This window comes from Lolium rigidum, chromosome 1 (assembly GCF_022539505.1).
Source record: "Lolium rigidum isolate FL_2022 chromosome 1, APGP_CSIRO_Lrig_0.1, whole genome shotgun sequence".
Taxonomy (NCBI): Eukaryota; Viridiplantae; Streptophyta; class Magnoliopsida; order Poales; family Poaceae; genus Lolium; species Lolium rigidum.
In genome coordinates this window covers 234,840,533-234,860,652 of record NC_061508.1, presented here as the reverse complement: position 1 = coordinate 234,860,652, position 20,120 = coordinate 234,840,533, and the positions used below count along the sequence as shown (strand labels likewise).

The 20,120-nt window shown below is 45.0% G+C and overlaps 2 protein-coding genes across 2 annotated transcripts; both read left to right on the top strand.

Moving 5' to 3' along the window:
* Positions 1 to 2,640: 2,640 nt before the first annotated feature.
* LOC124656178 (aluminum-activated malate transporter 10-like) lies at positions 2,641 to 4,825 on the top strand. The gene is made up of 3 exons (XM_047194973.1): positions 2,641 to 3,019; positions 3,109 to 3,249; positions 3,336 to 4,825. The coding sequence occupies exons 1-3, from the start codon at positions 2,641 to 2,643 to the stop codon at positions 4,823 to 4,825; spliced, it is 2,010 nt and encodes a 669-aa protein (XP_047050929.1).
* Positions 4,826 to 13,015: 8,190 nt separating this feature from the next.
* On the top strand, positions 13,016 to 20,120 carry LOC124691461 (TOM1-like protein 9). The gene is made up of 10 exons (XM_047224740.1): positions 13,016 to 13,150; positions 14,291 to 14,369; positions 14,901 to 14,999; positions 15,073 to 15,186; positions 15,492 to 15,655; positions 16,018 to 16,099; positions 16,378 to 16,463; positions 18,321 to 18,497; positions 18,663 to 19,159; positions 19,357 to 20,120. Exons 1-10 carry the CDS (start codon positions 13,047 to 13,049, stop codon positions 19,929 to 19,931), a joined length of 1,977 nt encoding a protein of 658 aa, XP_047080696.1. The 5' UTR covers positions 13,016 to 13,046; the 3' UTR covers positions 19,932 to 20,120.

Sequence of the window (20,120 nt, the reverse complement as noted above, 5' to 3'; positions counted from 1 at the left end):
TGTATTAGCCTCTTTCGTTTTGCTCGGGCGAAACCCACATGTACCTCCCGAGCTAGACTCGCCCCCCTTTAATAAATTTTCACTTCAGGTGGAGGTTTTCCCTCCACCGTTGGCTCTTCAAAAAAAAAAGTGCCAGCCTGCAGAATGCATACATCCATGGTTTTCTCGAACAAAATGAATGCATCCATCCATCCATTACATGCACTTTCGTTTATATGTAAGTTCACTAACTGATCTGTGATCTTTGATAGGAATTTGTACAAGCTGTAGTTTCCACATATGTTAAGAATTGCACTGATTGCTGAAGGAACTCGGACAATAGGAAATATGTTCTCCGTCAGAGATTCAGTTGCATAGATGTGTCATTGCAACCTAACCAACTTTCAACCTCTGGTGTTCCACTGCAGCTGGCATTTGTGCTGAGTGCCTGAAATGCGAAAGTTGGATAGATGGTCTCTTTGGCAGCATGGTGTTGTGTATTTTCTGAAGCAGATCATCTCTTTGGTAAATGTAATCAGAGCATGTGCAGTTGTGCACACTTGCCAAGTTCTTTACCATTTGACCTGTGCTGGCTTCAACGCATGCACTTTCCTGAAAGATTCACATAAAAAAACATACATCACTGGTCCCTTCATTCGTCATGTTTTCTTTGCGGATGGTGGTCCAATATACAAATTTGCTCAGCTGTTACTTATTCGCCCTATGGTCCAATCCAAATAAAAGTATTTGCACAAATAGCTTAGGCTGAATAGAGCCTGTTGTGAGGAAATAACTCATCCAATGGAGGGGTTTCCGTTTACATGCAAGATTCTATAGTTCTCTGTATATCACACAAAGCAACAAGAGCCTTCTTATCCCTGCATAAATCGAACGCCAGATGCATCATATCCCTGCCAAGTATTGCCAAAATTGTAGCTGTATCCAAACCGTGTAAGGAACAGCAATGATTATACAATATGCATATTGCTGCATTTCTGAATATAGCCAACAGATTCATGAGAAACATGCTCTGTTCCTCCAGGATGCTACAGTGTCATGGATAGTTATTTTTTATTTGGAAGAAACGACCGAGCAGCACAGGGAGTCCAAACACGAACCTGCGTGTGGCTGAGCAAGGACTGAAGCTGCTGGCCAACGGCTTCACACATGTGTGAAGAATTGAACTGGTTGCACAAAGAGCTACAACAATGGTCAATTCTAATCATATCCTCACCCGCAGCAAATCTTTCATGTCGTTGGTTGGTAATTCTAATCAGAGCCTGTAAAACAAAAAAGTACAGACATTCTTAACAGATCTTCCACCGTTTCTGGTATTTGTGGTGACTAGAGGAAAATAATACGGAAATGTGTCCCTCCCGGGTCGCCTTCAAGGCGACTCCAGAGGTCCCCCAGCCGCCGCCCAAGAGCCCTCTCCCCGCCGCCTCGTTCACCCTGCCGCCGCCGGACGCTGGTGGCGGTGCCCTTTTTTCAGTCTTCCTTGCACGTCCTCGGCGTACTTGGTTGCCGCCACCTTTTCGTTCCAGAGATCAGCATGCCGCTTCGACGTGGGGCTTCCTCCTTCTTGCTGGTCGGGATCACCAGTTGTCGGGCAGGCGTATGTTTTGTTGATCGGCACAATGGATCTACATGTGTCGAACCGAGAATTTGGTACACACTGCTATGTTTTCTCCACGAGTGAGATCCGACGTCGTACAGGTCCTCGTTGATGGTAATATCCAACTCTAGGTGCGCTTCCCGTTCACCTGGGGTCCGCCTTGGCTCTTTTGATGGCGCGATATCCAAGGTGTTTGTGGGGGATGATGACATTTGTGGTTTGAAGGTTTCAGGGTGTTCTTGCAGTGGTTCAGGAGAACCACGCGTGTCGAAAGATTAGCGTTCTACAACAGTTACGAGTGTGGTTGACGACACTGGCATACTTAATTTGGCGGTCTTATTTCTCGGGGTGAAAGCTCTCGGTCCGACCTTGTGGTTCGGTCTTACAATGGTCATTTCCTAGTTGTTCCCTTGTTAAAGGCATTGTTTAGGGATTCGACCTTCTCGAGGGTAAAAAAACAACATGGATTGTGATCATGTTGGTTAGTTAGGATGACACTGAAGGCGTTAATTTTGGAGAACCTTTCGAAGATTAGGTGGCGTCACATATGTTCTTGCTGTTGCGAGTATCTGATTATTTCAACGGGACTTTGTGTTTTTTCTTTCTTTCTTCTTCTTCTTATTATGTTCCTTCAGCTGTTATGGTGACCAGAAAATGGATGAGCCCAATGAGAGCCGAAAAACGAAGAATACACACACTTGCCAAGTTCTTTACCATTTGACCTGTATTAGCTTCAACGCATACACTTTTCTGAAAGATGCAGCACTAAAAAAATACATACATCACTGGTCCCTTCACTCGGTCATGTTTTCTTTGCGGACTGTGGTCAGGTGCTGTATCCGAATTTGTTTACAATAAACAGAGCATGCTTTCCCAAAGTGTGGCGTGGTGACCGTGACACACACCAACGTGCGCCACGTCAGGCGCCGTGTTTTATAATCTCCAATCCTCGCGTATATAAACCCTCGCCATTCATGCTACTGCATCCATCAATCTACCCAAAGGCATCATCCATCAACTCAAACCAAGCACACACGGAGAGCAGCATGGCAGCTGGGGCAGCGCCAGAGCAGCAGGACGCCAGCCATGGCGGCGGCTCGGCGGAATGGAGGGTGAACGTTCCGGACGACGGCGAGCACGACCATGCCAAGAGCAGCAGGTGGCGGTGGGCGTGCTGCTCGCCGCCGTCGTGGTCGTGGCTCTTCTCGTGGATGGCCGCGCCGAGGGACAGGGTGACCAGGTTCGGCAAGATGGTGTGGAAGGTGGGCGCCGACGACCCGAGGAGGGTGGTGCACGGGCTCAAGGTGGCCCTCGCGCTCACCCTCTGCTCCGTCTTCTACTACGTCCACCCGCTCTATGATTTCACCGGCGGGAATGCCATGTGGGCCGTCCTCACCGTCGTCGTCGTCTTCGAGTACACCGTCGGTATGTAACTAATCAGCATTGTCCGATTATGCACAGCCGTGGTAATAAGGTATGGTCGAGCTAACAGATATGGGGTTTGTTTGCTTCAGGTGCTTGCTTGTACAAAGGCCTGAACAGAGCCATGGCGACGGTGGTCGGCGGCTCGCTGGCCCTCGGCGTGCACTGGGCCGCCAGCCGGTCCGGCAAGGAGCTACAGCCATACGTCCTCACCGGCTCCATGTTTGTCATGAGTACGTGCCAGTTCTTGTATAATCGTAGCACTCTGTCCTGATAGACCGATCGACCGAACTAACATCGCAACGTAACATTCGTGCAGCTTCGGTGGCCACCTTCTCCCGGTTCATCCCGACGATGAAGGCCAAGTTCGACTACGGCGTCACCGTCTTCATCCTCACCTACTGCCTCGTCTCCGTGTCCGGGTACCGCGCCGACGAGATCGTGTACCTGGCGCAGCAGCGCCTGACCACCGTCGCCATCGGCGCCTTCATCTGCTTCGCCGTCTGCGCCTTGGTGTTCCCGGTCTGGGCGGGGCAGGAGCTGCACCTCCTCGTCGCGCGCAACATGGACAAGCTCGCCGCCGCCGCCGAGGGCTGCGTCGAGGACTACTTCTCCGACCCCGCCGACGCCACCGCGGGGGCGAGGCGGGCGCTCTCCGAGAAGTCAGGCTGGTACAAGCTCGTGCTGAACGCCAAGGCGAACGAGGACTCGCTGGCCAACCTGGCCAGGTGGGAGCCCGGCCACGGCAGGTTCGGCTTCCGGCACCCGTACGGGCAGTACCAGAAGGTCGGCGCCGCCATGCGCTGCTGCGCCTACTGCGTCGACGCCCTCGCCGCCTGCGTCGGCTCCGAGTCCCAGACGCCGCCGCACGTCAAGAAGCACCTCGCCGGCACCTGCCTCGCCCTCAGCCGCCACCTGGCGGCCGTGCTCCGCGAGGCGTCGGGCTCCGTCACGTCCATGACGCGGTCCGGCCGCCTCGGCCTCGTCGTGGCGGACATGAACGCCGCCGCCCAGGACCTGCGGGACGAGCTGAGGTGCCTGGCGGCAGTGCTGGAAGGAGGACTCGAAGACGAATCGTCGTCGGAGGCAGAGCACGAACTGATCAACTCCGCGACGCCGCCGCTGATCGAGGCGCTGCCGCTCTTCAGCGCCGCGTCGCTCCTGCTGGAGGTGTGCGCGAGGGCGGAGGGGGTTGTCGGCGCCGTCGAGACCCTGGCCACGACGGCGAGGTTCAGGAAAGCCGACCACGACGAGAAGGCGGCACTGGACACCGAGGCGTCCGTGTCAGTCTGCACAAAAAACCTGGTCGACGCGGACGTATCGCAAGAAATACACGTCAAGATCGCCGGCGAGCAGGAGAAGGCGGAGACGGGTCACAATGCCAACGCGAGCTCCGGCAATGCGCCGCGGGACCAGGTCGGGGAGCTGATCAAGGTGCTGATGCGGCGACGGAGCAGCAAGAAATGGTCGAGGGCGGACACCAAGGTGAGCCCCAAGCCGCCGCTGGACCTGGCGGTGACCGTGCCCATCCCGCGGAACCGCGCGATGGAGCTCGCCGGCCACGGGCCGGTGGGGCCCAGCCCCAGGAACCGACCGGTGGAGCTGGCTGGGCACCCGACGGCCATGCCCAGCCCCAGGAACCGCGCGGTGGAACACCCCGGCCACGCGCCGGCGGTGCCCAGTCCGAGGGTCCGGTCGATGGACTTCGCGAGCCATGGAGCCGCCGTGCCGAGCCCCAGGAACCGGTCCATGGACTTCGCGGCGCACGCGCCCGGCCAGCGGAGCCGCTCCATACTTGGCATGGCCTGAAGAATTTGATCAGGGCGACTGCAAGCGGATTGCAGACTTGCAGTGACATGCTTGCCATGCATCTCTTGTGGATCATCCTGCAGACCTTTCCCTGTGCAAAACTACGAGAGCGACGATCATCCCTCTGTTGCCGTCCGATTCGCGCTGTATTTACTTCGTGGTTCGTGCTGCCAAGTAACATTAAGTTTCTTCATGTTTCCAATATCTCAAACGTATTGAGACGTGATTAAACAGAGCGGTTTTGGGCACGGGACAATCATTTCTCGCAAATGTTACAAGAAGTTCGGCACAGCACAAGAAGGTTGGAAACAAGTAACATTACAATCATTCGATTTTGATAATTCTCAATTCTCATTCCAGTGAAAACTAAGGAAGAATGTAGGGTAAACATTTTTATTTTAGTATCAGGTAATATTTTGTTTGGAGGTAAGGGACTTGCTATATTGAGAGGATAAACACCAGCTTATCAAGAGACATAGACAATCTAGAAAGCAATTGATCATGATCAATTGCAAGCTCCTAAAACGTTTGACTATGCTGACTAGATAGATTACTCCTTTCTCTTCTAGCTTGGCCTAAGAAAAACAACAGCTCCAAAAGCTTCTAAATTTACAAGTTCTTCAGGGATAGAGCCTATAGAGGTATTGAAGGACATATTTATGAGCGTTCTTCTTACAGTTATTAAGCTCTTTTGGTATAAGAGAACCAATATATGGTTGAATGGTTGGAAGGGCAGTGACACCCCTAGCCCACCATAGATCATATGTTTGACACTTTGGTGTCTCATAAAAATGGAATGTTTTTTCAGTGGGAGGTGATGATCCCGTCGATAGCGAAGCGTCTGTGGTGACTTCGTTAATCTCAATACTAACAGGATCATCAGTTTCACGGACTCAGTCTCTCAAAGGTGTTCATAGAGGTAGAGTGTGTGTGGGTTCGTAGAGGTGAGTGAGTCGTATATAAAAAATCTCTTTTCGTATGCTCCTACTGAGCCCAACACCTTTGCAAATAGCCAAGTTAGATTTCTCAACTACCTTACATATGTTGGTAGTTCAACATTGAAGTTGTCCCAGCCGGTTCCCATAGCTACAATAAGCTATCGGTTCGACTATTGGTTGAGTTTGATAGGTGAGATATTTATTTGAAGACAACTCGAGGTACGCTAGAAGACCATATCATGTCGTGAAGCACACGAGGCATACATGCTTCTACCGTTTCTTTGGGGCCATTACTAACAGTTTTCTGCTGAGGTATAATCTGTAGATATAGTCAAATAGAATCAGTGGTCAATTTTTAAATTTTGTAGTAAATCTAATTGGTTGCACCAATTACACCAAGGAGCAAATGAAGAATCACCTGTTGTGTTTTGAGAAGAGTACCTCCTTATTTGGAGATTCTATACATTTGATATCTTGGAAAGTTCCTAAATTAAGCAAACAAAAGGCAACAAAATCTCAGGGCTAAAATCTGCATTTATGCATTTCGCTTAATAGATGGGTGTTTTTATGCCCAATTTTATCATTGGTTCATGAGTGCACAGACGTGGGACATGCCAAATCTCAAAGCATATTTTACACCAATGGATGTCGATGTGATGTAGAACATTCATGAAATAAGTTGTCCTCGACTTGCAACTAAACCCAAAACATGTTCCTCTAGCTTACCTCCGTTCTTTTTCTCGTGCTAAGTTAGAGTTTATTTACAATTATCATATTTGCGTCGTAATTTTTCTGTCTCGTGAGCTGTACATGGGTTGCAAGTGTTACATATGAGTTGCAAGTGAGTTGCAGCTGGGATTTCCCTAGTCACATGTGGATCACACGCAGAGTTGCAATTCAGGTTTTTCCAATTTACACATGAGTTGCAGATAAGTTGCAACTCAGATTTTTCCAGTTACACATGGGTTACAGGTGAGTTGCAATTCAGTTTGTCCAATTATACATGAGTTATCGTGATTTGCAACTATGATTAGTTAACGTCATCTGAGTGATAATTAAGCTAATTCTCATTCAAAATAAGCCATAGTCCCTCTCATATTCATTAATCATTTGATGCACTAAAACTTAATGATTAAAGCTATTTGGAGACCCATCATCATGATGTAAGGGGACCCGGGTATCCGCATCACTGCCTAAACGTTTAGCAACATTGCGGCAAGCCACATCAACTAAGCGGCTTTTAAGTCTCACTCTGCATGTCCTGCATAGTAGTCTGTATATCCCGCTACCAGATTGATAAGTTCATTTTGGACCCATAAGGGTTAGTGCTATTTGGTTCCACCACGGACTCTGGTTCCCACCACATGTACCAAGTGGTGCGAATATAGGGGTGTACAGGGAGGTTTATGGACTACACTGTGATTTCCGAGTAGCCTACTTATCATAGTAGAAAAAAATGAAAATAAGTAGATGTATATGAACAATTTCACTGCAGAGACACCCTAGCATAATGAGCATCATCTGCCACTACATGAATCCCTCGTCATCACTATCCGCTAGCTAGTGTTCGTTACTGACTGATGTTATTCTGCGTTGTGCCGCCTGATGCAGCCACTCATCGGCACCACATGCCATTATTTGTCAAAAATTGTGTCGCGCTTTTCTTCGCTTGTGCTATGCTGCCACTCATCGATTCCTCCTTATTGTTGTTTGTCGCTAGTTGTGCTGCTACTCGTAACCGGCTACATCGTGTCACCTAGTGTGAGCACTCATTGCAACCTAGATGTTGTTGTGTGTTTCTGGTTGCCTCACGCGCTATGGTGTCTTGCAAGTCTTCACATGTGCCACACATTAGTCTATTCATATACCTTCCACCTCCGTTCCAAAAGAATTTCAACCATGAGTTCAAATATCATCTTTTCCAAAAATTCAATGAATTTAGACTCTATCTCTCACTTTACATGTGCTTATAAAATTGACGTGTTTGCTTCGTGTGCACTATTCAAAACACACATTTTACAAAATCATGTGTTTGTAATCTTGTAGGAATTAAGCTTACCCGGCGTCTCAATCATGTGTTTTTCTTATGCATACACTTTGAAGTACACCTGGGCAAAGTTCGGGCCGGGCCGGGCTTAAAAAAGCATACGGGCAAAAAGTCAGGCCCGAACCCGGCCGGGCCCGACCGTCGGGCCTGTAATTTAAGCCCGAATCCGGCCCAAACGAGCAAAAAGCCCGGCCCGGCCCGAGAAGCCCGGCCCGACCAGGCTAAAATTCACGAAAATGAAGGCCCGATCCCGGCCTGGCCCGATGTTCGGGCTCAGATTTCAGGCCCGAGCCTGGCCCGAAGTGCAAGCCGGACCCGACATGGCCCGGGATTTTCGGGCCGGGTCGTCCGGGCCGTGTTGCCCATGCCCAGATGTACTTTGAAGATACTACCTATTACTATCATGTCAGCCTGCCAGTGGGTCCCGCTATCAGAATCATCGTTAGCATGGCTAAAATTGACAATCAGTGCACATTGCAACAAATTCACGCAATATCGGCGGTTTTTTTGCGATTTCATCGAGTAGTGGTGGTTTTTCGAACTTGTCATTGTAATGTGGTTTTTTAGAATTAACTCAAATATTTTGTTTGGAGGTAAGGAACTTGCTATATTGAGGGGATAAGCACCAGCTAATCAAGAGACATAGACAATCCAGAAAGCAATTGATCATGATCAAATTTGCAAGTTCCTAAATGTTTGGCTATGCTGACTAGATAGATTACTCCTTTTTCTGCTAGCTTGGCCTAAGAAAACAACACTTCCAATAGCTTATAACTCTACAAGTTCTTCGGGGTAGAGCCTATAGAGGCATTGAAGGACATATTTATGAGCATTCTTCTTACGGTTTACTAAGCTCTTTTGGTATGAGAGAACCAATATGTGGTTGAATGGTTGGAAGGGCACTAGCACCCCAGCCCACCATAGACCCCATGTTTGACACTTTGGTGTCTCATAAAGACGGAATATTTTTATCAGTGGGAGGCGATGCTCCTGTCGATAGCGAGGCACCTGTGGTGACTTCGTTAATCTCAAGACTAGCCGGATCATCAGTTTCATGCACTCAGTCTCTCGGAGGTGTTCATAGATATAGAGTGTGCGTGGGTTCATAGAGGTGAGTGAACGCATATAAAAAAGCTTTTTCTGTATGCTCCTGCTGAGCCCAACACATTTGTAAATAGCCAAGTTAGATTGCTCATCTACCTTACATATGTTGCTAGTTCAGCACTGAAGTTGTCCCAGCCGGTTCCCATAGCTACAAAAAGCTATCGGTTCGACTATTGCTTCAATTTGATAGGTGAGATATTTATTTGAAGAAATCTCGAGGTACGCTAGAAGAACATATGAAGAAACTCAGGACCATATCATGTGGTGAAGCACACGGGCAGACTTGTGCTTCTACCGTGTCTTTGGGGGCGTTACTATCAGTTTTCTATTGAGGTATATTCTATAGATATAGTCAAATTGGACCAGTGGTCATTTTTTTAATTTGTAGTAAATCTAATTGGTTACTTCCAATTACACCAAGGAGCAAATCTAGAATCACCTGTTGTGTTTTGAGAAGAGTACTTCTTTATTTGGAGATTCTATACATTTGGTATCTAGGAAAGTTCCTAAATTAAGCAAACAAAAGGCGAAAAAATATCAGGGCTAAAAGCTGCATTTATGCATTTCGCTTAACAGATAAGTGTTTTTGATGCCAATTTTATCTTTACTTCACTTTGCACCCATAAGGCTTAGTGCTAGTTGGCGCCGCTACGGACTCTGGTTCCCACCATATGTAGCAAGTGGTCAAGATCTAGGGGTGTACATGGAGGTCCATGGTCTACACTGTGATTTTCAAGTAGCCTAATAATGAGAATGATCTGCCACTACCTGAATACCTCGTCATCACTATCCGCTAGCTAGTATTTATTAACGGCCGATGTTATTCTGCGTTGTGCCGTCTGATGCAGCCACTCATCGGCACCGCATGCCATTATTTGTCGCAAATTGCGTCATGCTTTTCCTCGCTTGTGCTATGTTGCCCAATGCATCCACTCATCGATTCCTCCTTGTCGTTGTTTGTCGCTAGTTGTGTCGCTTATCCACTCGTAACCGGCTACATCGTGTCACCTAGTGCGAGCACTCGTTGCAACCTGGATGTTGTTGTGTGTTGCTGGATGCCTCACGTGGTATGGTGCCTTACAAGTCTTCACATGCGCCACACATTAATCTATTCATATACCTTGCACCTCCATTCCAAAAGAATGTCAACCGTGAGTTCAAATATCATCTTTTAAAAAGACCCAATGCACTTACACTCTATCTCTCACTTTACATGTGCTTATAAAATTGACGTGTTTGCTTCGTGAGCACTATTCAAAATGCACATCTTACAAAATCACGTGTTTTGTAATCTTGTAGGAATTAAACTTACGTGGGGTCTCAATCATGTGTTTTTCTTATGCATACACTTTGAAGATACTACCTATTACTATCATGTCTTTGGGGTTATGGCATGATCATTAGTTTCATAGTACTATTGTCAAGTTATGCCTGCCTCAGCTCTTCCAACATATAGCCATGAGCGCAGCTATATCATCGTGTATACCCTCCTAAACAATGTATGGATCAACAACATGAAGAAAAATCTCTCTAGCGAAATTCTTCTACATTATTATGGTTGTACAAAGTGGCGGACCTATGAACATTGAAAGTTTATGCAAACTGCAATTTTAAAGGATTGATATGCTATTTTATTGTTGTTGAAATTGCCTTAAACATACACTATTGTAAGGCAACGTGTGTCAAGTACACCCGGGCAAGTGCCCAGGTTGGATGGATGTTGAATCCTCCCATGGTTGTTCACAAGAGTCGATGGCATGGCCCTCAACCTTGATATACAAGATCCTATCTCGTCAAACTAGTCAAGATTTGGAGTTTACATGGCAAGTCATCTTATTCGCTTCAGTTTGAAGGCCTTACACGCTCATTCGCTCCGAATCTCATCTAGAGGTTCAAATTTACCGAAATGCAAATGTTTCGGTTGGCTATCATTTCATGGGAAATGCCTCGATCATAGTGGATAATCTAGCTAAGCGCGACTGACCACGTAACACCATTGCCCCTCTCCGCACAACCCACCCAGAGACAATGTTGCATCTTCTAGTTCATTGCTTTTTCACTATTGCGGTTGAGATGAAGTTCAAGCTGGACTCCAATTGTCTGCTACTCCATTAGTTTCCCTAGTAGCTCTCAACCGGACTAGTGGACACACTCCATCTTTTGCATGAGCTTAGGTTAGAAGGAGAAAATGGTACCGATCCAGCGAACACTTATAATGAAACGAGGAGGGTGCAATGATATTGGTCGAATGATATATGCATGCCATTGTAATTCTAATAAATTATGCAATTCTCTCTATTGCCTCAATGCAACCAATTCATTGATCCACAAAAGACTTAACTCGAGCTACTCATCTTTCTCAGTCAATCTATTCCTATCATCCTAGTGCCATCTACTATCATCCTAGTGCCATCATGTCACCGTGTTGCTACGACCTCAGTAGAACCATATATGTCCATAGTCGTTGGAGGGCCATGACCACTCTCTCATTAAAACCTAATAGCACGCCACTCAAACATATCATCAAACAGGAAAACCATCATTTTCATGTTCTCACTTGTAAGTGCAATTAAGCTAATACTTTTCCAGGCCACAATATTCAACCTTTGTCTCATGTCTAGCTAGTATACTTAGATGATATGCTTGCTTGTGTTGGTATTCTAATGTCGTTGTATCCACATTGCATGTTGTAGTAAAACAAAAGGAGGTTTTACAGGCACCCAAAAATTTCTGTATGGAGATATGATGGACACATCAATTGATGGTCTTTAATTTGCTGTCTAGCCATTTGATGGTTTCTCATTATACATGTTTAATATGTTTTTAGAGCTGTACGGATTTCTGAATACATACGAACACACCTTGTTGATGTACCAAAATCAGGTTTGTTTGGCCAATATTAGCTATGATGTATTCCATATAAATTTGTCAACTAATTTATCATGTGATATGGCATAGAGTAGTGGACTCTAACACTAATTTCTCAATTAGTTTATCATGTGATATGACATAGAGGTAGTCGGCAAGTTAATAAACCAACTAATTTAATAAATATGTAGAGCAAACATAAAATACAAAAAATTGATGACGAACCTCTTAATTATAAGTTCTAAATACTTTGCATATATGCTTCTTCTTTTAGTACAGGGGGGTTGAGGGTCATTGGGAATAGTTATTGATGGGAAAACAAAGATACATCGTTACTCAAGATAAAACTAGGGGATTTATCAACCCAGATACAAGAATATTATTAAGCGAAAAGCAAGCCTAGCCGGTGTATGCGCTAGTGTATTGATCCCTATTATAGAACTTCGATTCTAACGTGATGAAACCAACTCCAAGGAGTGCAACAATCATGGTATATAGTTGTCGATGAAGTTGCCAAACACTGAAGTAATAATCGTTGGACAACAAAGTGTCACAACCGATAATCCGTACAAGTATCAAACCTCCCCTTCCGCCAATGATGCATCCACCAACCGTAGTGCAAATTTTGTTAGATGATGTTATATTGAAGTCTTTTCCATTTACCATTACTACACGTGCTTTACCTATGCACAGATCCATCTCCAAAGCATCATTTACATTGATTTTCATAGAATCTTTCGGTGGTCATGACCATCGCACTTCTTATTTGACATTTGATTATGATATGTATGCTTCTTTATGACATACTCATAACACTTTAGGGTTTTGAGAATCATATATCACGTTTACGCGCGCGGCAACGCCCACCGCAAGATTTGTCAACAAAGATCGGATGGCAGCTCTGATTTCTTGCTTTGCCATATGTCACACTCTTATCGGTATGCGCAATAAGTCGCCTGGCGATCGATGCCCTAGTTTGTTTTTGATCTTTCGGTGGTGGTGCTATGGCATATAGGTGGAAAGGGAGAATATATTGTCCGTTGTGAAACAGAAATCTGTTGGAAGTTTCTTCAAAAAGTAATCAAATTCGCAAAATAGAGAGAATTTGCCTTCTTCCCTTGTCCAACCGACTGGACTGGACAGAGAGGCCAAGCAAACCAGAAGGTACGGACACAGCGAGGCTTGCCTGCTACTGCTAGGGTTTGCGCCCGCCGCTTTCTCCCCCGTCCCCGTCGACGCCGACCAGGGGCTCGCCGTCGCCGCGATGCCGCAGTCGGTCCTGGTCGACCGCGCGACCAGTGAATCGCTGATCGGGCCCGACTGGTCCCTCAACCTCGAGATCTGCGATATCCTCAATCACGACCCCTCGTGAGTTCATCCTTCGCCCTCCTCTTTGCTATCTAAATTATCACGTTGATTGTTCACGGCTTCTTCCTTACTGCTGCGTCGCCGGGGACGTGCTCGTGGCGATAGGTTCCGTGCGCAACTGGGGCGGGGGACTGTCCTCTGCGAATTTTGTGCTAGTTTCGTCACGATTTTGTAGGCAGGAGGCTGGGGCACGCTTGCGGTATAACTTGGGTCGAGGTTTCGGGCCGGAACGATTGATCAGTCCTCGTGGTCCTGTGAAATTCAGCTGATGTTCAGTACTCTATAATTTTTGTAGTACCGTAGGACTTTGTTCATCAGATTGAATTAACGGGTAAGAGTAGAACACATGGAGTGATGAGACATGAAGTATCACTAGGTGAAGTAACTGGAATTAAGGAGCCCTTGCTGGGTCCTGATTCGTTTAATCTAACAGTATATTTGCCACTTCAGTGTGACTTCTGTTTAGAAATCGGATGCGCCAGGGTCGTTACTTTAGGGCTTCACAGTCTGCGCTCTTGGCACGTGTGCTTGTTGGCGCTGAAAGAGCTCCTGCGACCTTCAGCTCCATCTTGCGTGACCACCATAGCATATGAGTTGCGCATTTGGCTCCTAGCCAAGGAACACAGAGGATTGTGATCGTGATAAGAAAACATGCCATGATAAGCTCTTTCCAATCGCCATGCCTACTATAGGTCTATAGCTCGACTGTCATGGGAATTTTTGTTTGGACTTGCAAATGCGACAAAGTGACAAGTAACAACAATCCTAGAAGGTCACTTTCTTTTCAACCAAGCTAAGTTCAATATCAGTTACTGATGGTGTTGGAAAAAAGATAATAAGAAGGCTAATATGGAAATAATCGTGAGTGCTGGTGGTGACTATGCCTACGATTTTGATGACTAGTTAGTTTCTGTCTCAGTATTAATGTGATGATCTAGAACTCTTCAACTGTTAATGAAGCTTGCACTAGTGTATGTTTCATCGAAATAGGAAGTCATTGGGATAATATTGGTGTTCCCCATGCCAAAGCAATAGGCTGTAAAGAAGTCACAATTTCAACCTGAAACTTGCATTAAACAGTATCTGGTTTCAGTGTGCCAGTTCTTTGCTATACTCTCTTATCCTTTAAGATGCACATAGGCAAGCCAAAGATGTAGTGAAGTCTATCAAGAAACGGATTGGAAACAAGAACTCAAAGGTCCAGCTTCTCGCGCTAACAGTAAGTATCATTCTGTAACTTACTTGACATGTGGTGTATACGATTGAACCATCAATTGCCAGTTTTCTATGTTAGCTAGAAACTTATGATTATTTTCTGGCACCGGTTTCAAAATCTTAATGTGTATGTTTTGCTCAATAGTTTCCTTCTACTAATTATCTATATTCTTGTTTTGCTTTGTAATGCACTCACATTCATATCTTCATGATGATGCATAGTTCACATAATTTAGTGTTACTTGCATATGAAATTGACCAGTGACTCCAGGCTGACTCCTGACTGATTCCATAGTTCAAAATCGGCTGTGTTAAAAAATAAGCTTTTATTTCTTACTTCTTTACCTTGACCTTGCTGAAACAATGTAACTTACAGTTTTACTGCAGTCATCCATTACCACTATCTGTTGCAACATACCTTGTTAGTTGGTAGCTAAATTTTGTTGACTGGTTCTGTAATCGAATTGAAGCGGGTATGTACCAATGGCCCTGAGCAAACTTGCACTGAAGTACTTCATTTATTTCCCCTTTTTAGTTGCTGGAGACGCTGATTAAAAATTGTGGAGATTTTGTTCATATGCATGTTGCCGAGAGGGATATACTCCACGAAATGGTGAAGATAGTTAAGAAAAAGGTCTGGCCACGCAGTTTTTGTCCTTCCATTTAAATAATAAGATTTCAATTTTGATTTCTGTTTTGTTTTGTAGGCTGATTATCATGTAAAAGAGAAGATACTCAGTCTAATAGACACCTGGCAAGATGCTTTTGGTGGTCCTCGTGCAAGATATCCACAATATTATGCGGCATATCAAGAGCTGCTGGTATTATTAACGTCACATGCGTTTCCATTTTGTTTATTGTTCAACAGTTTTCACCATCTGTAGTACTTCTTTCAAAAATTGCGAACGGAGTAATCCACATTAGTTAACAAAAAGCTAGCGATGTAGGTTTCACCATCTAAAATATCCTACAAAACAGTAAGTCAACAAGAAAGAAAATGAGCATCTTCTTCAGCCAAGCATCAGAAACATGAATATATCTGTTTATATAGTGTTCATGGAAATGCTGCCTTTTGATATATCATACTTTCCAGGGCTAATCATAAATTTGTTTTCTTTTATATCAGCGTGCTGGAGCTGTATTTCCTCAAAGATCAGAGAGTTCTGTGCCAATCTATACTCCACCACAGACTCAACCTCTACAAAACTACCCTCCTCCTGCTTTACGTAATACTGACTATCGGCAGGAGGCACCTGAATCATCTTCAGCGTCAGAAATACCTACATTGAGGTACGTTGCCTCTTAGAGCCTAATGCACCATTAAGCTGTGAATTAATTTTTCTCATAATTACGTAGATCTATATCATTGCCTAGAAAATAGGAACTGGTAACACAGAACCTAAGCAGAACCTAAAGATATTATTATGTGTTGGTTTTGGCTGAGGTACAAACATATGGGACCTTAAATGCTTCCTTTTTCAGAGCCTGAATGTGTGTCTCTTTCCTGTACGGCTGATCCTTCTGCACTGCAACTGCCTTTACTTTCTTCTCAAATTCTGTAACCACACTGTTATTATCAGTGTACTTCTGCTTTGAAGTCTTCAAGTTCTCTTCTGTAAGAAAGTCTAAACTTTGTAAAACTTTTTTACCAGTGCGGCAGAAATTCAGAATGCACGTGGTGTGATGGATGTTCTCTCGGAGATGTTAAATGCTATTGATCCTGGAAACAGAGAGGTATTTCACTGTTGATTGCCTACTCACATACTGTAGCAATATGTGGTTCATAAAATGATCAAATGCGCAGTTTTGTTGTGGAAAGTTAATGCAGGAAAAAGACACACCATCTTCCTCCTTTGCTGTGTTGATTTCTCTTACTTAAAATTGCATACGTATACTACCATGTTTCAGATAATTTAAAAACTTGTAACATTGAAATCCATAAATCACTTTCTTTCTAGTTGTATGATTTGGATGTCAAGTCAATATACTGCTGAGCATTAATGAACATGCAGGGTTTAAAGCAAGAGGTTATTGTGGACCTCGTGGACCAATGTCGGTCTTACAAGCAGAGAGTGGTGCAGCTTGTCAACACAACCTCGTAAGTTGTTGTGATGTCTGGCTCTTATTTTCTAGCAGCATATAAACTACAGGGAAGCAAATAGCACCAATGTAGTATGTGCATTTTTCTGATTTGGTAGTTTTGATAACCCACTAGATTGCTCTTCTGTCGACTTCATCTTTGCGTTCTTCGACAAAACCAGCAAAAGGATGCGCACACCTGTTAATATATATGCCAAATGCTATATATTGATACGTTTTAGAAGTTTCTTGGGGGGAATACCGGAATCTATCCTAGCTCAATATACCCAACTCGCCCTCAAGATTGGACTTGAAGGTTCCCTCATCAAGGCCACCCTCTGATGAACTAAAATATATCCCCCCATCCTACGTCTGGTCATGCTAAACTGGATTGCTTGCAATCTTCATCGTTGACTTGTTGTCACACCAAAGCTTCAGCAGTCCTTTCCTCAATATAATCCACTCCGATAGAAGACGTCTCATCCGCTCCAGTAGATGACCTCTTATCCATAGTATCTCACTCAATCGAACTGGCATGGCTATATTTTGCTTTGGCAGTAGATCTGGATACCACCAACTGTTATTGCCCGTCCAAGATACCAAGTTACCTTGGTGTTGATCTCCTATCAGGCTTAATCAGCATCACAATAGCCACCAACGTCCAGATAATCAATTGCTTTCCTTTGCCTTTGAAGTGAATAAGTGATACAAGCTACCATGCTTCTCAAGGGCTGCCAGCTCCAGTATTCAACTTGGGATCTTGCTTCACTGCTCTCAAATCAGTTGGGCTACTGTAGACTGTAGTGAAGTGATGAAGGCTCTGTACTCCGGTGACAGTGATTCATACGCCACATGTTGGCTATATCATTCTCAAAGCCATATCTGGATGGAGGCTTTCCAGCCCCAGTCTCTGTCCTGGACTGTGGCTTGTCACTCTCACATTGGTGGTCAGTACAACCATACGGGCTAATCCCAACCCCTCTAGAACTTCTCAACAGCCACCAATCCAGGTGGAGCTGCAGCTGAATCATCGGGAGTCGAGTTGGGGTTTGGTCCACGAATCTTCCCCGCTCAACTCAGTTCACTGCCTCCGTGCTGGATGCTCTTCTCCCAACTTGTAGTTTGCCTGCGAGGTACACACATCCTCAGTCGGCACTGGCCTGATACCATGACGTTTCCTGGGGAAATTGCTCTAAACTATTGATTTTCTCTACTCTTCACTATACAGCCCAGTGTATATGGACTCACTACTACTAGCATACAGAGCCCTGTATACAACACTTTTGACGCAATAATCATAGTAAGCTTGCATTCACTCCCCCAGCACTTCCCTAAATGGCTTCTGCTGGAACTATAATACTTAAACAATAGTAGTGCGTGGTCGTGGCGTGTTACTTCACCCTACACAGTTTTGTTACTTGACCCTGATCTCTACACTTTAGGCAAGCAACTCAGAACAAAATGGCAACTTATTCTTTGTGGTGAGTCCAGATCAATAATATCGAAAATTTATGAATCTGCCTTTGGTATCATTAACACACAAATACACAATGGAAAAAGTGCATTAACTTGTTCTGCCCTTTTAAGTACATACTTCCTTACTATGCATAGTTCAGTCATGTGATTGCCCAAAATCTATATCTGATACACTATTAGTGTGCCTGAGACGTCGGTGATTTATGGGGTATGTAACTACTATGCGTTATTTGCTGAAATAGGGATACTCAACTCGTTTATGTTGGTTGCTTTTTCTGTAAATTGAATTTCACGTGTAGCTTTCGTACTACTGATTGAATTGCTGTTCCGGCTGTTGTGTTCATATGACTACATATTATGATATGGTTCTCTAAATATTTCCATTCATTAACTGTCACAGCGACGAGGAGCTGCTAAGTCAGGGCCTTTCATTGAATGATGATTTGCAGCGTGTTCTAGCAAAACATGATGCAATTGCTGCAGGCATAGCGGTTCGGGTAGAAAAGCCAAAACAAGAAGCCCCTGCGAGTAGTTCTCCACCAACAAAGCCAGAGGGGACAAAAGAGCCGCCTCAAAGGTCGTGTTATCTAATACCATGCATCCTTTTAGTTACTGTTTTGAAATGATCCTTCAGTTGTGAGGGTTCAGTAACTCTTGAAACGGTATTCAAATGGTTAAAATTTAAATAGTTGATGCTGCATTAAGCTCTGACTGACTGTTATATACCGTCTGAACCTGTCAGGTCTTCTGAAGCTGCTAGTAACATGACTCCATTTGAGCAATTAGCACTTCCTGCACCTCCATCATCGAGCACTTCAAAGCCTCCTGGAGAAACATCTGTTGGCCCTAGTATCGACCTACTTAGTGGAGATGATTATTTCAAGCCAGAACCTGCTAATTCCCAAGCACTTGTTCCTGTTGGCAATCTGCCTGCAGCTTCAGCTTCAGGCCACAATACCTTAGATCTTGTAGACATGTTTTCGCAAACCAATGTTAGCAATAACAACCAGAACCCTGCCATTTCGTCACCAATATTAAACTCAAATCCTCTCTCGGCACCACAAGCATATCCTGCTCCACAGCATCCTGTTCTATCGCAGCAGCCTTCTCCGTTTTCTAATGGCTTGACTTCCAATACAATGCCAACTTACAATCAAGGTTCTGACCTGAACTCTTCAAGTCCATGGAATGGTCAGTTTGCTCCAGGAACGATGCAACCACATCAGGCACCAAACTATGGTACTTCACTATCTTTATAATTTGACCTTCTAATATGCTATCTTAGCAGTACTTGTGTTTGATATCAGGTTTGTCCAAGAGCTCTTGCGGGTACTTTTTGCTAGATCTGTTTTTCACAATGCAATTTACTGTTTGTCTGCGACATATGGTTTTATCTTTGCTTGTGTCCTCAGCTGTAGGCTATTTGTGCTTTACAGGTCAAGATGATCAGAGCAGCGACCTCCCGCCACCACCGTGGGAAGCAGAAATTGCTCAAGCCCAACCTGCTCAAGTAGGTCAGCCTGGGCAAGTTTCACCATCGCAACCATTGCTGACTGGACAACCAGGGGGAATGCAGTTTCCACCAGGATATTTGGAGCAACCTGGGGCTCAACATCCGCAATCCATGCCAAATGCACAGTATGGAGGCATGTATCCTCCAATGCAAGGCAACCAAGCAGCTGGCATGTATCCCCACCAGCAGATGGCAGGAGATATCTACCAGCAGCAGATGTATGGTGGCCAGATGGCCGGTTATGGCTATGGTCAGCAGTCTGGAGGTTATGGCTATGCTCCGAATGCTGCATATGGGTATACCGGTGCAAACGAGCTTTCTCAGAGAATGAATGGGCTTGCCATGCAAAACAACAGTTTGTATGGCGCACCTGCATCTTCTCCCCTTCAGCAGGCTAGTCGACCAGCAAGGCCTGAAGATTCACTCTTTGGTGATCTGGTTAGCATCGCCAAAACAAAGCCTGGCAAAACTGCAGCTAATAAGGCTGGTGAATTGTAAAGTTGAATGAGATCCTTGTTTTCTGTCACAGCAATAGTTTTTGCTCATAGTACATAAGTTGTTTGGAAAGTTTCCCTATTGGGAAGGTACTAGTAGGTCGAGTTATAGATTTGAAATTCATAGAAATGTGGTTCGGTGTAAATTTTAAATTCCTTGAGTCATATATATTTTTGTTTACTTTTTTTACAA